General features: G+C 42.0%; 2 protein-coding genes across 2 annotated transcripts in view; one reads left to right on the top strand and one right to left on the bottom strand.

The window, feature by feature from the left end:
• hif1al2 (hypoxia inducible factor 1 subunit alpha, like 2) overlaps nt 1-3,091 on the bottom strand; it is a 19,217-nt gene extending 16,126 nt beyond the window's left edge. The window contains exon 1 of the mRNA XM_035771707.2: nt 2,841-3,091. Within this exon, the coding sequence (XP_035627600.1) occupies nt 2,841-2,941 (101 nt within the window). The 5' untranslated portion in view covers nt 2,942-3,091. The remainder of the gene's footprint in view (nt 1-2,840) is intronic.
• Nucleotides 1-19,553, top strand: part of LOC118384975 (cytokine receptor common subunit gamma-like) — a 26,926-nt gene extending 7,373 nt beyond the window's left edge. Inside the window, exons 3-10 of the mRNA XM_035771711.2 lie at nt 9,631-11,610; nt 12,567-12,660; nt 16,829-16,995; nt 17,155-17,291; nt 17,426-17,597; nt 17,696-17,795; nt 17,945-18,014; nt 18,139-19,553. Of these exons, the coding sequence (XP_035627604.2) occupies nt 11,511-11,610; nt 12,567-12,660; nt 16,829-16,995; nt 17,155-17,291; nt 17,426-17,597; nt 17,696-17,795; nt 17,945-18,014; nt 18,139-18,360 (1,062 nt within the window). The 5' untranslated portion in view covers nt 9,631-11,510 and the 3' untranslated portion in view covers nt 18,361-19,553. The remainder of the gene's footprint in view (nt 1-9,630; nt 11,611-12,566; nt 12,661-16,828; nt 16,996-17,154; nt 17,292-17,425; nt 17,598-17,695; nt 17,796-17,944; nt 18,015-18,138) is intronic.

Raw genomic sequence — 19,553 nt, 5'->3', positions numbered from 1 at the left:
AATTTAGGCAGGTTACCTTCGCTTCCTTGAGCACAGGGACTATGGTGGTCTGCTTGAAACATTTCAGACTATGGTGGTCTGCTCAGAAATTTCAGATATTTCAGCCTCAGTCAGGGAGAGGTTGAAAATGTCAGTGTCTTGACAGTTGGTCCGCGCATGCTTTGAGTACATGTCCTAGGAATCTGTATGGCCCAGTGGCTTTGTGAATGTTGACCCGTTTGAAGGTTTTGTTCACATCGGCTACCGAAAAACATTCCTGTAGTGTAGCATCTGCGTCACCTGAACACTTCCGTAGTGAGCGAGTCACTGGTACTTCCTACTTAAGTTTATGCTTGTAAGCAAGAATCAGGAGGACATGCTGGTAAATATTTGATTAAACTGAAGTTTGCCTGCATTAAAGTCCCTGGCCACCAGGAGCACCGCTTCTGGGTGAGCATTTTCTTCTTTGCTTATCGCCTTATAGAGTTGGTTGAGAGCGGTCTTAGTGCCGGCTTCGCTTTGTGGTGGTAAATGTCCTGTCGTGTAGCATCCGCATCATCTGACCACTTCTGAATTGAGCGAGTCACTGGTACTTTCTGCTTTAGTTTTTGCTTGTAAGCAGGAATCAGGAGGATATCATTATGCTCAGATTTGCCAAATGGAGGGCGGGGGAGAGCTTCGTATGCATCTCTATGTGTGGAGTAAAGGTGGTCTAGGATTTTTTTTTTCCTGGTTGCACATGTGACATGCTGGTAAAAATGTGGTAAACTGATTTAAGTTTGCCTGCATTAAAGTCCCCGGCCACTAAGAGCGCTGCTTCTGGTTGAGCATTTTCTTCATTGCTTATGGCCTTATAGAGTTGGTTGAGAGCGGTCTTAGTGCCAGCTTCACTTTGTGGTGGTAAATACGAATAATACAGATGAGAACTCTCTTGGTAGATAGTGTGGTCAACAGCTTATCATAAGGTACTCTACCTCAGACAAGCAATACCTCGAGACTAGCTAGCTTGATAGTTAGTGAAACGGTGTGCCTTCCACCTGCTGTGTACCGGAGTCCTCCTTAGGACTAGCTAGCACACAGAGTCCTTCGCTCGCAGTACACGCTAACCAAGGTAGCCAGGTGCACGGTGTTTCCTCCGACACATTGGTGCGGCTGGTTTCCGGGTTGGATGCGCGCTGTGTTAAGAAGCAGTGCGGCTTGGTTGGGTTGTGTTTCGGAGGACGCAAGGCTTTCGACCTTCGTCTACGGGAGAAGCAATAACAGGGGTTCTTGCAGATGAGGGGGGGCAGGCTCTTCCCCCCTCAGAAGATAGAGGGGATATTTTTAATTAGCTAGAGAATCATGGATTAACTTCTACACTGCTAGTTATGGATAATATAGGCGTATTTATCCCGTTTTACCTTGGATTTATTAACTAGAAAAGGGTAAGACGTGTTTTTAATTCTGTTGCAGCTCTACACTCACACAAACGTATGAGCTAGCTAGCTCACGCTTGTTAGTTATCTAGCTAGCTCAAAGGACATTAAAAGTTCTGTGGACGTCATTCAGATAATGCATGGCATAACAAGGTGCCCAGCGCTTCAAGCCTCCTCCTCAAACAACCCTCTCACGCTCCTTCCCTACCCACAAAATGTCAGTCACATCTTGCTCCAATAGTTAGGCTACATTTGTCTGTCCATCACACATGTAAACACCTAGTTTGCCTGCTCTGTCCGCACTGATTGGTGAAGTCATTTAATGAGCTAAATGTAAAAACTGTAGATTTTTAGAAAGGAACAATATAAAACGGTACATTTTTGGGGTTCGAACCGGTTCAGAACTTTATTTTGCTGGTCGGAACTGTGGAATGAAACAAAAAACAATAGTGGTTCTGTTCACAACCAAATTATTGGAAAATAATTGTGTTTCCAACCCCTGCTACGGAGAAAAACTGAGGGGATGTTTACGTAACACTACAGTTTCCATGACATACATTCTATAGTTATCCAGCCCAAATCACTGGTATCTCTGCCAGAGGGAAGCTAAGAGTGTGAACCTCCTGAGGAGATAAAGGGCGACTTTCAGCCATGGGAGGCAACAACATCACAGCTACGTCATGCTAGCTTATCACAACCAGTCTTGGTTGTCTGCTTCCAGAGATACAGAAACTAACTACTACGCTATAGCATATTTGGTATAGCTAACTCTTGCAAAATGTCCTGAAGTGCATTAGAAATGTACAGAATTGTTTTGATCATATACAGTCAGGTCCATAATTATTGGCACCCTTGATAAAGATGAGGGGGGAAAAGTAAAGTATAAAATAAATAAATAATACAAATACTGAGCTATATTGTATGAAACAAAAAAGGGGGAATTATAGTATTTTATACTAATAAAGCTGCTCAGAGAAAGAGGTTTTGTTTAACAGGTAATCAAGTCTGGAGACTGAGATGGCCATTGCAAAAGGTTGATTTTGTGGTCAATGAACCATTTCTTTGTGAATTTGATGTGTGCTTGGGGTTATTGTCTTGCTGGAAGATCCACTTGCTGCCAATAGTCAGCCTCCTGACAGAGGCAACCAGGTTGTGGTATAAAATGTCCTGGTACTTGGTAATGTTCATGACGTCATTGACCTTAACAAGGGCCACAGGACCAGTCGAAGCAAAATAGCCCCATCAAGGGTGCCAATAATTATGGACCTCACAGTATATGACCAAAACAATCCTGTACATTTCTAATGCAAATAGACAATGTTTTGTCAGTTAGTGATCAGTTAGTGCTAAATCCACTCCTGACTTTCCCATGTCTAAAATAAAAACCTAAGTAAAGTGGTGAGTTTGTTTTGTTTATTAGAGTAATTCATTAGAGAAGTAACTCACCTGCTTCTCTTCTGTCCATTAATTCTGTCCTTCTGTCTCTTTGTTTTGTGGAGCTTTTGATCACAAGCATCTTCCAGAGAATTTCCTAAATGAGGAAACATTATCCAAAATCTCTGAATGGACACTTGCTAGTAATCACAGACACATGCCAGTCATGCGGTCGCAAGCATTTCGTCCCACTTGTACTTTTGGAGGTTGAACTAGAACAGGTTCCTGAACCAATGTCCAGTGGCAAGTCATTCATCTTTCTCCTGAGACTCCGCCTCTTTTGTAAATGCCACCTCCCACCAGGGAGGGTCTCTCATCCACTTTGTTTACAAACAATCTCCTTTGGGCACAGAACTATCAGTTAATGACCATTTACCAAATGTGTTACAGTAGAAGAAATGAACACGCTAGCATTTATCAATACATTAGTGGATTGTATCGTGAAGTTGATGTTTATCCTTTCTTAAAGTGAAATCTAAAACTAAATACTAACTTGCTTCATGGTATTTTCTTTTAAATGTTGTCTTACCCATGAGGTGATGGATTAGGGTAAAGATGGCACAGACATTGACCAACCCTAATTTTTGTGTTTTAAAAACATTTAGCAGGATATCTGGCATGATTCCTGATCCTAAACTGTGGCGCCAGTTGCGTGCCTTATGCTGTAAACACTTCCTCCACCCACCCCACACACACAAGGGCACAGACATACACATTATCTGCCTAATGTTGTGCAAGTGAAGTAAACATTATAAACTGGGTGTTTTGAGTCATGAATGCTGATTGGCTGACAGCCGTGGTATATCAGACCATATATCACGGGTATTTTTACTGCTCTAATTATGTTGGTAACCCGTTTATAACAGCAATAAGGCATCTCGGGTGTTTGTGGTTAATGGCCAATGTAGCACAGCTGAGGGCTGTATCCGGGCAATCCGCGGTCCGATGCGCGTAAGAACAGTCCTTAGCCGTGTTATATTGGCCATATACCACACTTCCTCGTGCCTTATTGCTTAAGTATACTATAAAAAAAGACCCTTTTATATAATTAACACTGACCACTAGATATCAAGGGCTGTCAGTGTCTTTCCTTTATATCCAATCAACTTGTTAAAACAGAATTTATTCCGAAGGGATAAACTACGGCCCTGTTAGTAGATACAGTGGCTCAAAAAGGTTTCATAAAAGTGGCTAATTTATACAAGGCTGTCATCTCTGTAAGTTGTTTGAATCAATACTCAGTTTGACAGATGTAATACATACACAAGCTGCTTTCCACTTTCTTTTTCTTTGGTTGTCCACTGAATGGAGTCTTCTCACAATGGATGCTTCATGATCAAAGAGGAGCACTTCAGTCTCATCCCGTACAACAGCTTTTGATAAAGGCAGCGATTTAAAAAAGCCATCTCCCTGTGTTCTTTCTTCTGCTTATTTCATCACGTCTTGAAACTGTGTTCATTATCCTTGGGATGTACCGTGAAGTACAAAGTAAGTCCAGATGAGTCCATTATGAGTGTACCCTGGTTATCCAGAAATCTGCAGGGACAAGTGAAGGAGTCATATAAAGAATCTAGAACATAAAATATAGATGTCTCCATCTATCTATTACGCATCCAGAGAACTACTGCATTTCTGTCGCTGTCTTTCTCTGTTAGTCTGCGGCAGTGTGCAGAGGCAGTGGGAAGCTCTGCTTTCTACCATTCCAAAAAGATGACAGGTAGTGGTGATTAATAGAGAGTGTCTTCCTGTGGTCAGCTTGGTTGGAATGCCTCAGTTTCAGTCCAACGCGGTGCACAACCCATAAAGCCGGATCTCTATTATTGAGTCTGGACCCTTGATACATGTAGGCGATTCCATACACTGAACGCAAGGGCATGAGTCTTAGACAAGAGGAAGAAATATGTCAATAGCCTGGGGACAAGGGAAGCCAATCAAGCTGGTAGAACCACTTGAACCAATATGCCTTCAACTAATGAGAGCAGCAGAATAAATGATGAGGGGTAAAACAGGTGCTAAAGCTCTGTTACAACAAGTTGCACTGGTCACAGACCATGCTCGGGTCATCCACTGGTTGGCCTTGTAAAGTTATTGGTATCTGGAGCTGATGCAGTGTTTGTAGGATGGGAGGACGTGATGCCTCACACTGCAAAAGTGCCTGGCGCCATAACCGCCCAAGCCCGGAATAAACACAGAAACGGCATGACGGATGGGTATCGTGCCACCCTCGCTTCTATAACAAGTCACCTAGGGACCAGTCTGAGGGCCACCAGTCACGGTTCTCTCTTATCAGCATCCAACAATTAGCTAACAGAAAGCAACACAACAGAATGTTCCTAGGCAGAAAGTAACCCATGGAAAAGGCAGTCATCTATGACAAAAATACCTACTGTCATCATAAAATAAGAATTTGTTCTTAACTGACTTGCCTGGTTAAATAAAGGTAAAATTAAAATAAAATAAATAAATGAGAGAAGAAAACGACCACTTCTTGAGCAGGCAAACCGGTCTTTACTTATTAGAAACAGGTTGGATAACTTACTTTTTTATAATAAGAGAAGAGTATATTTGAAGGCCCTGAAGGCATGTTGTCCTCCATACTGACGTGATGTCTACTGTATCAGTTAGTGGGATGAATGTGGTAGGGAGTTAGGAGAGCATCAAATTCCAGCTGAGGAGAATTGCAGGTGCATTCTTAGAAAAAAAAGGTGCTATTTAGAACCTAAAAGGGGTTTTCGGCTGTCCCCATAGGATACACTTTCGAATAGCCCTTTTTGGTTCCAGGTGGAACCCTTTTGGGTACCATGTAAAATCCTTCCCACAAAGGTTTCTACATGGAACCAAAAGGGTTCTAGAAAGATGTCGGCATCGAGTAATTGTCTCTGGCCCCCTCCCAGTTAGGGGGAGTGATGAGCTCTACAGCAGAGTCTCACAACTCAATCGCTGGTTGAAAACTGTTTTCTGCCCCTCCCAAAAGATAGAATTTGTAGATAACTGGCCCTCTTTCTGGGACTCGCCCACACACAGGACCAAGTCTGACCTGCTGAGGAGTGACGGACTCCATCCTAGCTGGAGGGGTGCTCTCATCTTATCTACCAACATAGACAGGGCTCTAACTCCTCTAGCTCCACAATGAAATAGGGTGCAGGCCAGGCAGCAGGCTGTTAGCCAGCCTGCCAGCATAGTGGAGTCTGCCACTAGCACAGTCAGTGTAGTCAGCTCAGCTATCCCCATTGAGACCGTGTCTGTGCCTCGACCTAGGTTGGGCAAAACTAAACATGGCGGTGTTCGCCTTAGCAATCTCACTAGGATAAAGACCACCTCCATTCCTGTCATTACTGAAAGAGATCATGATACCTCACATCTCAAAATAGGGCTACTTAATGTTAGATCCCTTACTTCAAAGGCAATTATAGTCAATGAACTAATCACTGATCATAATCTTGATGTGATTGGCCTGACTGAAACATTGCTTAAGCCTGATGAATTTACTGTTTTAAATGAGGCCTCACCTCCTGGCTACACTAGTGACCATATCCCCGTGCATCCCGCAAAGGCGGAGGTGTTGCTAACATTTACGATAGCAAATTTCAATTTACAAAAAAAAAATGACGTTTTCGTCTTTTGAGCTTCTAGTCATGAAATCTATGCAGCCGACTCAATCACTTTTTATAGCTACTGTTTACAGGCCTCCTGGGCCATATACAGCGTTTCTCACTGAGTTCCCTGAATTCCTATCGGACCTTGTAGTCATAGCAGATAATATTCTAATCTTTGGTGACTTTAATATTCACATGGAAAAGTCCACAGACCCACTCCAAAAGGCTTTCGGAGCCATCGTCGACTCAGTGGGTTTTGTCCAACATGTCTCTGGACCCACTCACTGTCACAGTCATACGCTGGACCTAGTTTTGTCCCATGGAATAAATGTTGTGGATCTTAATGTTTTTCCTCATAATCCTGGACTATCGGACCACCATTTTATTACATTTGCAATTGCAACAAATAATATGCTCAAACCCCAACCAAGGACCATCAAAAGTCGTGCTATAAATTCACAGACAACACAAAGATTCCTTGATGCCCTTCCAGACTCCCTCTGCCTACCCAAGGACGCCAGAGGACAAAAATCAGTTAACCACCTAACTGAGGATCTCGATTTAACCTTGCGCAATACCCTAGATGCAGTTGCACCCCTAAAAACTAAAAACATTTCTCATAAGAAACTAGCTCCCTGGTACACAGAAAATACCCGAGCTCTGAAGCAGGCTTCCAGAAAATTGGAACGGAAATGGCGCCACACCAAACTGGAAGTCTTCCGACTAGCTTGGAAAGACGGTACCGTGCAGTACCGAAGAGCCCTTACTGCTGCTCGATCATCCTATTTTTCTAACTTAATTGAGGAAAATAAGAACAATCCGAAATTCCTTTTTGATACTGTCACAAAGCTAACTAAAAAGCAGCATTCCCCAAGAGAGGATGACTTTCACTTTAGCAGTGATAAATTCATGAACTTCTTTGAGGAAAAGATTATGATTATTAGAAAGCAAATTACGGACTCTTCTTTAAACCTGCGTATTCCTCCAAACCTCAGTTGTCCTGAGTCTGCACAACTCTGCCAGGACCTAGGATCAAGAGAGACGCTCAAGTGTTTTAGTACTATATCTCTTGACACAATGATGAAAATAATCATGGCCTCTAAACCTTCAAGCTGCATACTGGACCCTATTCCAACTAAACTACTGAAAGAGCTGCTTTCTGTGCTTGGCCCTCCTATGTTGAACATAATAAACGGCTCTCTATCCACTGGATGTGTACCAAACTCACTAAAAGTGGCAGTAATAAGGCCTCTCTTGAAAAAGCCAAACCGTGACCCAGAAAATATAAAAAACTATCGGCCTATATCGAATCTTCCATTCCTCTCAAAAATTTTAGAAAAGGCTGTTGCGCAGCAACTCACTGCCTTCCTGAAGACAAACAATGTATCCGAAATGCTTCAGTCTGGTTTTAGACCCCATCATAGCACTGAGACGGCACTTGTGGAGGTGGTAAATTACATTTTAATGGCATCGGACCGAGGCTCTGCATCTGTCCTCGTGCTCCTAGACCTTAGTGCTGCTTTTGATACCATCGATCACCACATTCTTTTGGAGAGATTGGAAAACCAAATTGGTCTACACGGACATGTTCTGGCCTGGTTTAGATCTTATCTGTCGGAAAGATATCAGTTTGTCTCTGTGAATGGTTTGTCCTCTGACAAATCAACTGTACATTTCGGTGTTCCTCAAGGTTCTGTTTTAGGACCACTATTGTTTTCACTATACATTTTACCTCTTGGGGATGTTATTCGAAAACATAATGTTAACTTTCACTGCTATGCGGATGACACACAGCTGTACATTTCAATGAAACATGGTGAAGCCCCAAAATTGCCCTCGCTAGAAGCATGTGTTTCAGACATAAGGAAGTGGATGGCTGCAAACTTTCTACTATTAAACTCGGACAAAACAGAGATGCTTGTTCTAGGTCCCAAGAAACAAAGAGATCTTCTGTTGAATCTGACAATTAATCTTAATGGTTGTACAGTCGTCTCAAATAAAACTGAAGGACCTCTGCGTTACTCTGGACCCTGATCTCTCTTTTGAAGAACATATCAAGACCATTTCGAGGACAGCTTTTTTCCATCTACGTAATATTGCAAAAATCTGAAACTTTCTGTCCAAAAATGATGCAGAAAAATTAATCCATGCTTTTGTCACTTCTAGGTTAGACTACTGCAATGCTCTACTTTCCGGCTACCCGGATAAAGCACTAAATAAACTTCAGTTAGTGCTAAATACGGCTGCTAGAATCCTGACTAGAACCAAAAAATGTGATCATATTACTCCAGTGCTAACCTCTCTACACTGGTTTCCTGTCAAAGCAAGGGCTGATTTCAAGGTTTTACTGCTAACCTACAAAGCATTACATGGGCTTGCTCCTACCTATCTCTCTGATTTGGTCCTGCCGTACATACCTACACGTACGCTACGGTCACAAGACGCAGGCCTCCTAATTGTTCCTAGAATTTCTAAGCAAACACCTGGAGGTAGGGCTTTCTCCTATAGAGCTCCATTTTTATGGAACGGTCTGCCTACCCATGTCAGAGACGCAAACTCGGTCTCAACCTTTAAGTCTTTACTGAAGACTCATCTCTTCAGTGGGTCATATGATTGAGTGTAGTCTGGCCCAGGAGTGGGAAGGTGAACGGAAAGGCTCTGGAGCAACGAACTGCCCTTGCTGTCTCTGCCTGGCCAGTTCCCCTCTTTCCGCTGGGATTCTCTGCCTCTAACCCTATTACAGGGGCTGAGTCACTGGCTTACTGGGGATCTCTCATGCCTTCCCTGCAGGGGGTGCGTCACCTGAGTGGGTTGATTCACTGTTGAGGTCATCCTGTCTGGGTTGGCGTCCCCCCCTTGGGTTGTGCCGTGGCGGAGATCTTTGTGGGCTATACTCAGCCTTGTCTCAGGATGGTAAGTTGGTGGTTGAAGATATCCCTCTAGTGGTGTGGGGGCTGTGCTTTGGCAAAGTGGGTGTGGTTATATCCTTCCTGTTTGGCCCTGTCCGGGGGTGTCCTCGGATGGGGCCACAGTGTCTCCTGACCCCTCCTGTCTCAGCCTCCAGTATTTATGCTGCAGTAGTTTGTGTCGGGGGGCTAGGGTCAGTTTGTTATATCTGGAGTACTTCTCCTGTCCTATTCGGTGTCCTGTGTGAATCTAAGTGTGCGTTCTCTAATTCTCTCCTTCTTTCTTTCTCTCTCTCGGAGGACCTGAGGACATGATGACTCCTTGCTGTCCCCAGTCCACCTGGCCATGCTGCTGCTCCAGTTTCAACTGACCTGAGCCCTAGGACCATGCCCCAGGACTACCTGACATGATGACTCCTTGCTGTCCCCAGTCCACCTGGCCATGCTGCTGCTCCAGTTTCAACTGTTCTGCCTTACTATTATTTGACTATGCTGGTCATTTATGAACATTTGAACATCTTGGCCACGTTCTGTTATAATCTCCACCCGGCACAGCCAGAAGAGGACTGGCCACCCCACATAGCCTGGTTCCTCTCTAGGTTTCTTCCTAGGTTTTGGCCTTTCTAGGGAGTTTTTCCTAGCCACCGTGCTTCTACACCTGCATTGCTTGCTGTTTGGGGTTTTAGGCTGGGTTTCTGTACAGCACTTTGAGATATCAGCTGATGTACGAAGAGCTATATAACTAAAATTTGATTTGATTTGATTCTCCTATGGAGAACTGGAAGAACCCTTTTGGAACCCTTTTTTTATAAGAGTAGATCAGAGACCTGGGTGGTCAGGGTGTGGTTCAATAGTTGATTTTGGGTCATTTCCTGTTTTTGGATGCTCTTGGGAGTTTTTATTACATTGTGAAAACAGAATCAAGAATGGAGGCATTGTAGTGTGCAATGTGATACAGGGAAAATACAACAAATGATGAAATGTTATCAGGAAAATGCTGCAAAGAACATATTGTACTGTATGTCAATCTTCATAAAAGCAACACTATAGTTCACCAGCTTTGTCTCTCTGCATGACATTTTATCACACTAGCTCAAGATAGTATGGTCTGATTAAATTGTGGTCTACAGATGTAGGATCTTAATTTGAGGAGTTTAATCCTGCAGCAATAAAAAATTAGAATTATTGTGTGGATTATAAAAATGTTTTTGTGTAGGGTTTGATACATTTTTGTTAGAGCAAATAAAGTCTGAAATGTTCAAGTGGAAATTACAAACTTTAGAACCCTTTTTAAACCTTGAATACACAACAAGTTAGCATTTTCTGAAGTGCAGGAAATGTTCTTGCAACAACAGGGTCACAACATTAAGATCCTACACCTGTATGTTTCCGTGTCAAAGCCCTGCCACAGACTTCCTTTTGGTGCCTGTACCCTTTTTAAGTAGAAAAAAGACAGATGATGTAGCTGATGAATTCTGGCAACTTGATTGAAGCTTAAGTAGTGGAACTGACACTAACTGGAACTTTTTTTAAATGTAAAAAAAAATGTTTTACACAGGAACTTCTCATTTGCTTCAAGTTAATCAGTATCAGCACAACGCATATTTATAGACGGCCTACTTTAAATTCAAAAGGATATACTATACTAAATGTTTGTTTTTACTAACTTTTGATTGTTAACAAACATTGGATTAAGTGTTATTTATAATCTAATTATGTACAAAGTGTTATGTTTGTTCCTTATATAATGACAAACCGGGGCGTAGGTTTAACTACTTTTAATGAACATATATTTCAGCTAGACAACTCCATGTTTAGCCATGCAAGGCATTCTTTAACCAACTCCCACGCCCGCATAGCCCGCTGGGTAATGTAGTCTAAATGTTATTAACACATAACAACACACAAAGCTTCTGTGTTTATCGCTTACCTACTGACTGTTAATGAACGTGCATAGTTAATTTACTTTATAGTTGTAGATTATTAATGGTCTGTACAATCCCCCTGTAATGTTCTTTTCTGTAGTTTGTCTTTCTGTGTTTTTCATAGATGTAAGGATGTGGCCAGTGGAACAGGAAATGTAACACCTACCATGGCTGTTTAACAAAAGTTAATCTAAAGGGGATAAAAGAGGAAGTCACTGAGCAGCCATACACAAATGCATTAGCGTATAGCTAGTTATGTTCATTCCCACTGTCATCCATTTTGACATGAAGATGGTTGGAAGCTGGTTGTTTCTCCTCATCTCTCTCCAAGGATATGAGGCTCCCTCCACACACAGTAAGATTGTTCTGTTGGAATAATGATGCTACACCTGTGCCATTTATTTTAATGTTAATTTATTCAACCTGTTTAAGACCTGGTGCTACAACAACACATCCGGCCAATGTGCCCTTAACTTTTGACTGTTTTTAATCTTAGAGAATCTTTGTAGGATTTATTATAATTTTTAACATGTATTTGTGTTAATAAAATAGATTATCTTCTGATTATTTTATCGTGTGCTCATGTTGATGGATGGTTTCCGCTCAGTTGACATTTGTCTTGAATTTTTTTTCAATGTTCACAAAAGTGTTTCAGCAAATGATATATATGTTTTTTTCCTCTCCAGTTATTAATAACTGTTTTAGACTATGACATATAGTATTCTATGTTCAGGAAATATAATCGTTACATTTAAAAAACTCAATTTTTTGGTTAAACAATATTTATTGAATTGATACCTGGTATGTAATGTAATTACATAATGCCAATTTAATTACCCTTTCTTTGGGAGTCATCAAATAATAAACAAATTACACTTTATACCAGGTATTATAGCAATTTATTGGATCAAACTATTACATAACTTCCTAGAAACACAAAATAATCTGAAAAGTAAAGTTTCATGTGCCATTTCTATTGCTGATGCGACACCAAAAGTCCCCTGCTAGTCTGAGATTGACGTCAACTACTTTGTGGTTTCCTGTAACATGGCCATCCATCTTGTCTCATACATTCGCATACTGATAAAATTATTCATTTAATTCAATGTGATGGTGGAAAAGTACTCTAGTCATGATATACATGAAGGTATAGACCCTTAATATATATTATCTGATTTGTCTCTTAAAACACTGTTAGCGCCCAATGTAATTATGCATCTCCTATTGATATCATAACACAGCTCCCCTTTAAAAGATTCGGTGTAATGTCATATTAGAAACAGATTTTCAACTTCTGTTCCATTTTTTCAGATGTAAACTGCCTGATCATTAATCTGGATTATGTCAACTGCATCTGGAGTGAACAGAGGATCCCAGAGGTCAACTTCACCTTTTTCAGCAGCAGGTTAGTGCAATGTGATGGGTGTTGAGGTCTTTGCCCAAAATGCTTGCCAAGTATTTGGTCCAAAATTCCTAGCACTCAATGACCACATCAATCTTGTGACTCTACGAACTCTTTGAATGCATTTGCATTTTGTTTTGGTTGTATTTCTGATTATATTTAGCCCAATAGGAACTGAATGGTGAATAATGTATTATGTCATTTTGGAGTGACTTTTATTGTTATTAAGAAATGAAGATGTTCCCGAACACTTCAAATCAAATCACATTTTTATTTGTCACATACACATGGTTAGCAGATGTTAATGCGAGTGTAGCGAAATGCTTGTGCTTCTAGTTCCGACAATGCAGTGATAACCAACAAGTAATCTAACTAACAATTCCAAAACTACTGTCTTATACACAGTGTAAGGGGATAAAGAACATGTACATAAGGATATATGAATGAGTGATGGTACAGAGCAGCATACAGTAGATGGTATCGAGTACAGTATATACATATGAGATGAGTATGTAGACAAAGTAAACAAAGTGGCATAGTTAAAGTGGCTAGTGATACATGTATTACATAAGGATGCAGTCGATGATGTAGAGTACAGTATATACGTATGCATATGAGATGAATAATGTAGGGTAAGTAACATTATATAAGGTAGCATTGTTTAAAGTGGCTAGTGATATATTTACATCATTTCCCATCAATTCCCATTATTAAAGTGGCTGGAGTTGGTTCAGTGTCAATGACAGTGTGTTGGCAGCAGCCACTCAATGTTAGTGGTGGCTGTTTAACAGTCTGATGGCCTTGAGATAGAAGCTGTTTTTCAGTCTCTCTGTCCCAGCTTTGATACACCTGTACTGACCTCGCCTTCTGGATGATAGCGGGGTGAACAGGCAGTGGTTTGGGTGGTTGATGTCCTTGATGATCTTTATGGCCTTCCTGTAACATCGGGTGGTGTAGGTGTCCTGGAGGGCAGGTAGTTTGCCCCCGGTGATGCGTTGTGCAGACCTCACTACCCTCAGTTGCCGTACCAGGCGGTGATACAGCCCGCCAGGATGCTCTCGATTGTGCATCTGTAGAAGTTTGTGAGTGCTTTTGGTGACAAGCCGAATTTCTTCAGCTTCCTGAGGTTGAAGAGGCGCAGCTGCCAGTGTGAGTGGGCCAATTCAGTTTGTCTGTGATGTGTATGCCGAGGAACTTAAAACTTTCTACCCTCTCCACTACTGTTCCATCGATGTGGATAGGGGGTGTTCCCTCTGCTGTTTCCTGAAGTCCACAATCATCTCCTTAGTTTTGTTGACGTTGAGTGTGAGGTTATTTTCCTGACACCACACTCCGAGGGCCCTCACCTCCTCCCTGTAGGCCGTCTCGTCGTTGTTGGTAATCAAGCCTACCACTGTTGTGTCGTCCGCAAACTTGATGATTGAGTTGGAGGCGTGCGTGGCCACGCAGTCGTGGGTGAACAGGGAGTACAGGAGAGGGCTCAGAACGCAACCTTGTGGGGCCCCCCGTGTTGAGGATCAGCGGGGAGGAGATGTTGTTGCCTACCCTCACCACCTGGGGGCGGCCCGTCAGGAAGTCCAGTACCCAGTTGCACAGGGCGGGGTCGAGACCCAGGGTCTCTAGCTTGATGACGAGCTTGGAGGGTACTATGGTGTTGAATGCCGAGCTGTAGTCGATGAACAGCATTCTCACATAGGTATTCCTCTTGTCCAGGTGGGTTAGGGCAGTGTGCAGTGTGGTTGAGATTGCATCGTCTGTGGACCTATTTGGGCGGTAAGCAAATTGGAGTGGGTCTAGGGTGTCAGGTAGGGTGGAGGTGATATGGTCCTTGACTAGTCTCTCAAAGCACTTCATGATGACGGAAGTGAGTGCTACGGGGCGGTAGTCGTTTAGCTCAGTTACCTTAGCTTTCTTGGGAACAGGAACAATGGTGGCCCTCTTGAAGCATGTGGGAACAGCAGACTGGTATAGGGATTGATTGAATATGTCCGTAAACACACCGGCCAGCTGTTCTGCGCATGCTCTGAGGGCGCAGCTGGGGATGCCATCTGGGCCTGCAGCCTGGCGAGGGTTAACACGTTTAAATGTCTTATTCACCTCGGCTGCAATGAAGGAGAGACTGCATGTTTTCGTTGCAGGCCGTGTCAGTGGCACTGTATTGTCCTCAAAGCGGGCAAAAAAGTTATTTAGTCTGCCTGGGAACAAGACATCCTGGTCCGTGACTGGGCTGAGTTTCTTCTTGTAGTCCGTGATTGACTGTAGACCCTGCCACATGCCTCTTGTGTCTGAGCCATTGAATTGAGATTCCACTTTGTCTCTGTAATGACGCTTAGCTTGTTTAATAGCCTTGCGGAGGGAATAGCTGCACTGTTTGTATTCGGTCATGTTGCCAGACACCTTTCCCTGATTAAAAGCAGTGGTTCGCGCTTTCAGTTTCACGCGAATGCTGCCATCAATCCACGGTTTCTGGTTAGGGAATGTTTTTATCGTTGCTATGGGAACGACATCTTCGACGCACGTTCTAATGAACTCGCACACCGAATCAGCGTATTCGTCAATATTTTTATCTGATGCAATACTAAACATGTCCCAGTCCACGTGATGGAAGCAGTCTTGGAGTGTGGAGTCAGCTTGGTCTGACCAGCGTTGGACAGACCTCAGCGTGGGAGCCTCTTGTTTGAGTTTCTGCCTGTAGGCAGGGATCAGCAAAATGGAGTCGTGGTCAGCTTTTCCGAAAGGGGGCGGGGCAGGGCCTTATATGCGTCGCGGAAGTTAGAGTAACAATGATCCAAGGTTTTACCACCCATGGTTGCGCAATCGATATGCTGATAAAATTTAGGGAGTCTTGTTTTCAGATTAGCTTTGTTAAAATCCCCAGCTACAATGAATGCAGCCTCCGGATAAATGGTTTCCAGTTTGCAAAGAGTTAAATAAAGTTCGTTCAGAGCCATCGATGTGTCTGCTTGCGGGGGATATATACGGCTGTGATTATAATCGAAGAGAATTCTCTTGGAAGATAATGCGGTCTACATTTGATTGTGAGGAATTCTAAATCAGGTGAACAGAAGGATTTGAGTTCCTGTATGTTTCCTTCATCACACCATGTCTCGTTAGTCATGAGGCATACATACGCCCCCGCCACTCTTCTTACCAGAAAGATGTTTGTTTCTGTCGGCGCGATGCGTGGAGAAACCCGTTGGCTGCACCGCATCGGATAGCGTCTTCCCAGTGAGCCATGTTTCCGTGAAGCAGAGAACGTTGCAGTCTCTGATGTCCCTCTGGAATGCCACCCTTGCTCGGATTTCGTCAACCTTGTTGTCAAGAGACTGGACATTGGCAAGAAGAATGCTGGGGAGTGGTGCGCGATGTGCCCTTGTTCGGAGTCTGACCAGAAGACCGCCTCGTTTCCCTCTTTTTCGGAGTCGTTTTCTTGGGTCGCTGCATGCGATCCATTCCGTTGTCCTGTTGGTAAGGCAGAACACAGGATCCGCGTCGCGGATTAATGTGGATACTATAATGATTATGGATAATCATGAATCCTGAAAAATGATGAGTGAGAAGGTTGCAGAGGCACAAAGATCATACCCCCTAACAATGCTAACCTCCCCTGTTATGGGTAATGGTGAGAGGTTAGTATGTTTTGTTGTATCTTTTATAACCTTCTCACTCATCACTATTCATGATTTATTTTCTTAATCATGGCATTATCAGGATTAATTTAGAAGTGTTCAGAAACATCTTATCACAGAAAGAAAATTACTCCAGTCATCATTCACCATTCAGTTGCTATTAGGCAAAATATAACTCAAAACAAACTGCAAATGCATCCAACAAGTTTGTCACTTTTGACTACTATAACACATAAGTTAATTTGCCAAAATACTTAAGACTTCTTCAAATGGGGGGACTAGATACATAAAAATGCTTTCATTTCCTAACTGTAAAATGCATACATTATGTTTGAAAATACCCGTGAATAAAAATTGACATTCTGTACTGTTGCCTCATAGGAAACATCTCAAATCCAAAATATTGGAGTACAGAGCCCAAAACATTTATAATCGCTTCACTGTCCGAATACAAACGGGGGGGAGTGTATCTCTGTCAAATCTTGAATATCCGTACTTTGTTACTAATTCTCATCCATCAATTTCACATGGTATGTGTTTAGGTTCATCAAAGGTAAGATGGAGGAGTGCACAACATATCTCCAGGAGGAGAGTTATGCTGTGGGATGTAGACTGTCCTATGACAAGTCTGACAGGTTTAGAACACTGACAACCAAGCTGGTCCATCAGAACAACAGTTATGTGCAGGACCATAACCTGAAAAGCATGGGTAGGTTATTTTTCTCAATCAAATCATAACCTTACATACAGAACAGCATGTAACATGAAGAGCAATAGTCATCTTTAGGCTTTTTAACTGGTGTTTTTCCAATTTCAATCTTCATTTGATGTGTCGTTAACATTTGACCCTCCTTAACGCTTTTTCTAGTGAAGCTTTACCCTCCTGTCAACCTGTCAGTTGAGATGAACAAAGACCCAGAGCTGAATCTGTACTGGAACAACAGCAAGAACACCTTATGCATTGAGAGTGAAGTTCGCTACAGAATAAACGGCGACAAGTGGAAGGTGGGCATGGATCAGGACTCAGGAGTTGGACTACTGTTTGGACACAAGCCTACTGGTCATTTTTCAACAAAATGCTGGACAAATCTTTGAAAAAAACTCTCTCCCTCCTCCACTCTCTTTGTTCCTTTCTTCAGACATCTACTCCAAGCAAGGAACAGAAGTATGCTGTGGCTTTCCCGTTAAAGAGCAGTCGGTATGAGTTTCAAGTGAGAGCACGAGTCAACAACATGTGTGGCGAGTCCAAGTTCTGGAGTGAATGGAGTCAGCCTATTCAATGGGATTCCAGGAAGGGAAATAACATCACAGGTAAATACATACAACATCTCTGCTTTGCTTTATGGTTATAAAGTAGTGCTCAGACTTCTGTCAGGACTTTGTCATGTCAACATTTCTCTTTGGCCTAGAAATATCTGGCAGCTCAATGTCTGTGTGGAAGCCAGTATTGTCATTAGTGGGTACCATGACACTCTTCATATTGGCCTGCATGCTGGTCTACAGGGAAAGGTGGGTTTGCCAACAGAAGTTAATGCCACACTTAGGCCCCAAATAAAGACTAAAATCAAGGGGTATAGTTTACATTTTTTTAAAAATCAGTCTCCTCCATTCTTCCTCTGTGATACTCTGATTTTGAACTGACCCTGATCTCTTTGTAGAGAACGACTGAGATTCATCCTCATTCCCATTGTGCCTAATCCAGGAAAGAACCTAGATGAGAATGTAGAGGTAATATTTATCCCTGGTCCCATGCATTGCACTTCATTATAATCTTTGTTTCTCTATTACTGTTATATACAATGTAAATCCCATCTTATATCTCACATATTACATGTAACCTTTACCTTTAAAGGCCTGGTGTCAAATCTCCAAGGACATTTGCTTCCAGTCTAACTTCACTGAGCTTGCCTGTCCTGTTCGTGAGTACAGTCTGGTTCCCCAAACTGGCAGCGTCAGTGAATCTGAGAGCAACTTCTCCATCCTAACAGACCAGTCAGATCTCCTGTCCACGTGCTCCTCCTCAGCTTCCACTTTTCCTGTCACAAGTGAAAATGAACAAGCTGGTATTGAATGAGACTTACAATGGCTGCATTCTAATTACCCTTCTCCCCTAGGTGTGCACTTGCTTGCTCCCCCTCATTGATAATACGTATTAGATGGGTGTATGCATGGGCTAAAGGGAGTTTCTATCATATTTTTTGTTGTTGAATTTTAACATATGAACATCCTTAATATTACGGCACCCAATTTGTAATAAATGCAAGCATTTTTGTTTGATGTTCAACCATTTGTAAGATTTTTAAATGCATCGATTTTTGAGAGAGAATAAAACGTAAAATGCACTGAACATTGCAATAATGACATACCCTCCTATTGCGAGATAAAACACTGTTAATTACACAAACTGACCACATGAGCTAGGCTACTTATGAGCATGCATGTCTAAAATGGTTCTAATAATGTCATAAAAAAAAGACATCTATGCATATACAAGCTAATGAAAAAAATGATCTTAGCACAGGGTTAAACATAGTTGGAATTGATTGAGTGTTCAGCTGACAGTTTTAATATTATAAACAATCCCTTGTGAAATTTCAATTGTACTATTGCACACTGTATCTCGTTGGAATAGAGGGAGCATCTGAAATGTGGAATATTAGCGTATACCTTCAATAAAATGGTATTTTAAAGGAGCTTGTATTTAAATGTATTAGGGATACCCACTGCTCTTCCTGGGGTCCAAACACATTAAGGCACTTACAGTACATATAAAACAAATTATAAAATAGTACAAAAGATAAAACAGTACATCATACAACATTATTACACCACTGCATATCTACAATACAAAATGTATAATACCACCAAACAACAATATTACAATGTACATGTGTGGAGAGTGAGTGTGCTAGCGCTTGTGTGCCTATGCCTGTGTCTGTACCTTTGTGTATATTTCTTCACAGTCCCCGCTGTTCCATAAGGTATATTTTAATCTGTTTTTAAAAAATCTGATTGTAATAGTATTTTCTTTAAAATGTTGTTTCCAAGCGGGGGTTACTGCTATAAAAATTACTATAGGCTATTGGCCTATTTCCTCTTAAATAAATATGATAAACGTTGCTTCCTAATGTTGCATGATATCCTGTAATCCTACCAGTGGCAACCTGTCATTCAGGGCAGGTGCCCCACCTGTTTTAAGTCATATCAGTTTGCAAACAATGTAAACAAAAAAAACATATTCATTGAGATAATAAAGCTGCAGACAAA

Source organism: Oncorhynchus keta, chromosome 6 (genome assembly GCF_023373465.1).
Source record: "Oncorhynchus keta strain PuntledgeMale-10-30-2019 chromosome 6, Oket_V2, whole genome shotgun sequence".
Lineage (NCBI taxonomy): Eukaryota > Metazoa > Chordata > Actinopteri > Salmoniformes > Salmonidae > Oncorhynchus > Oncorhynchus keta.
Note: the sequence above shows the minus strand (reverse complement) of the source record. Positions and strands in the feature narration are given on the sequence as shown.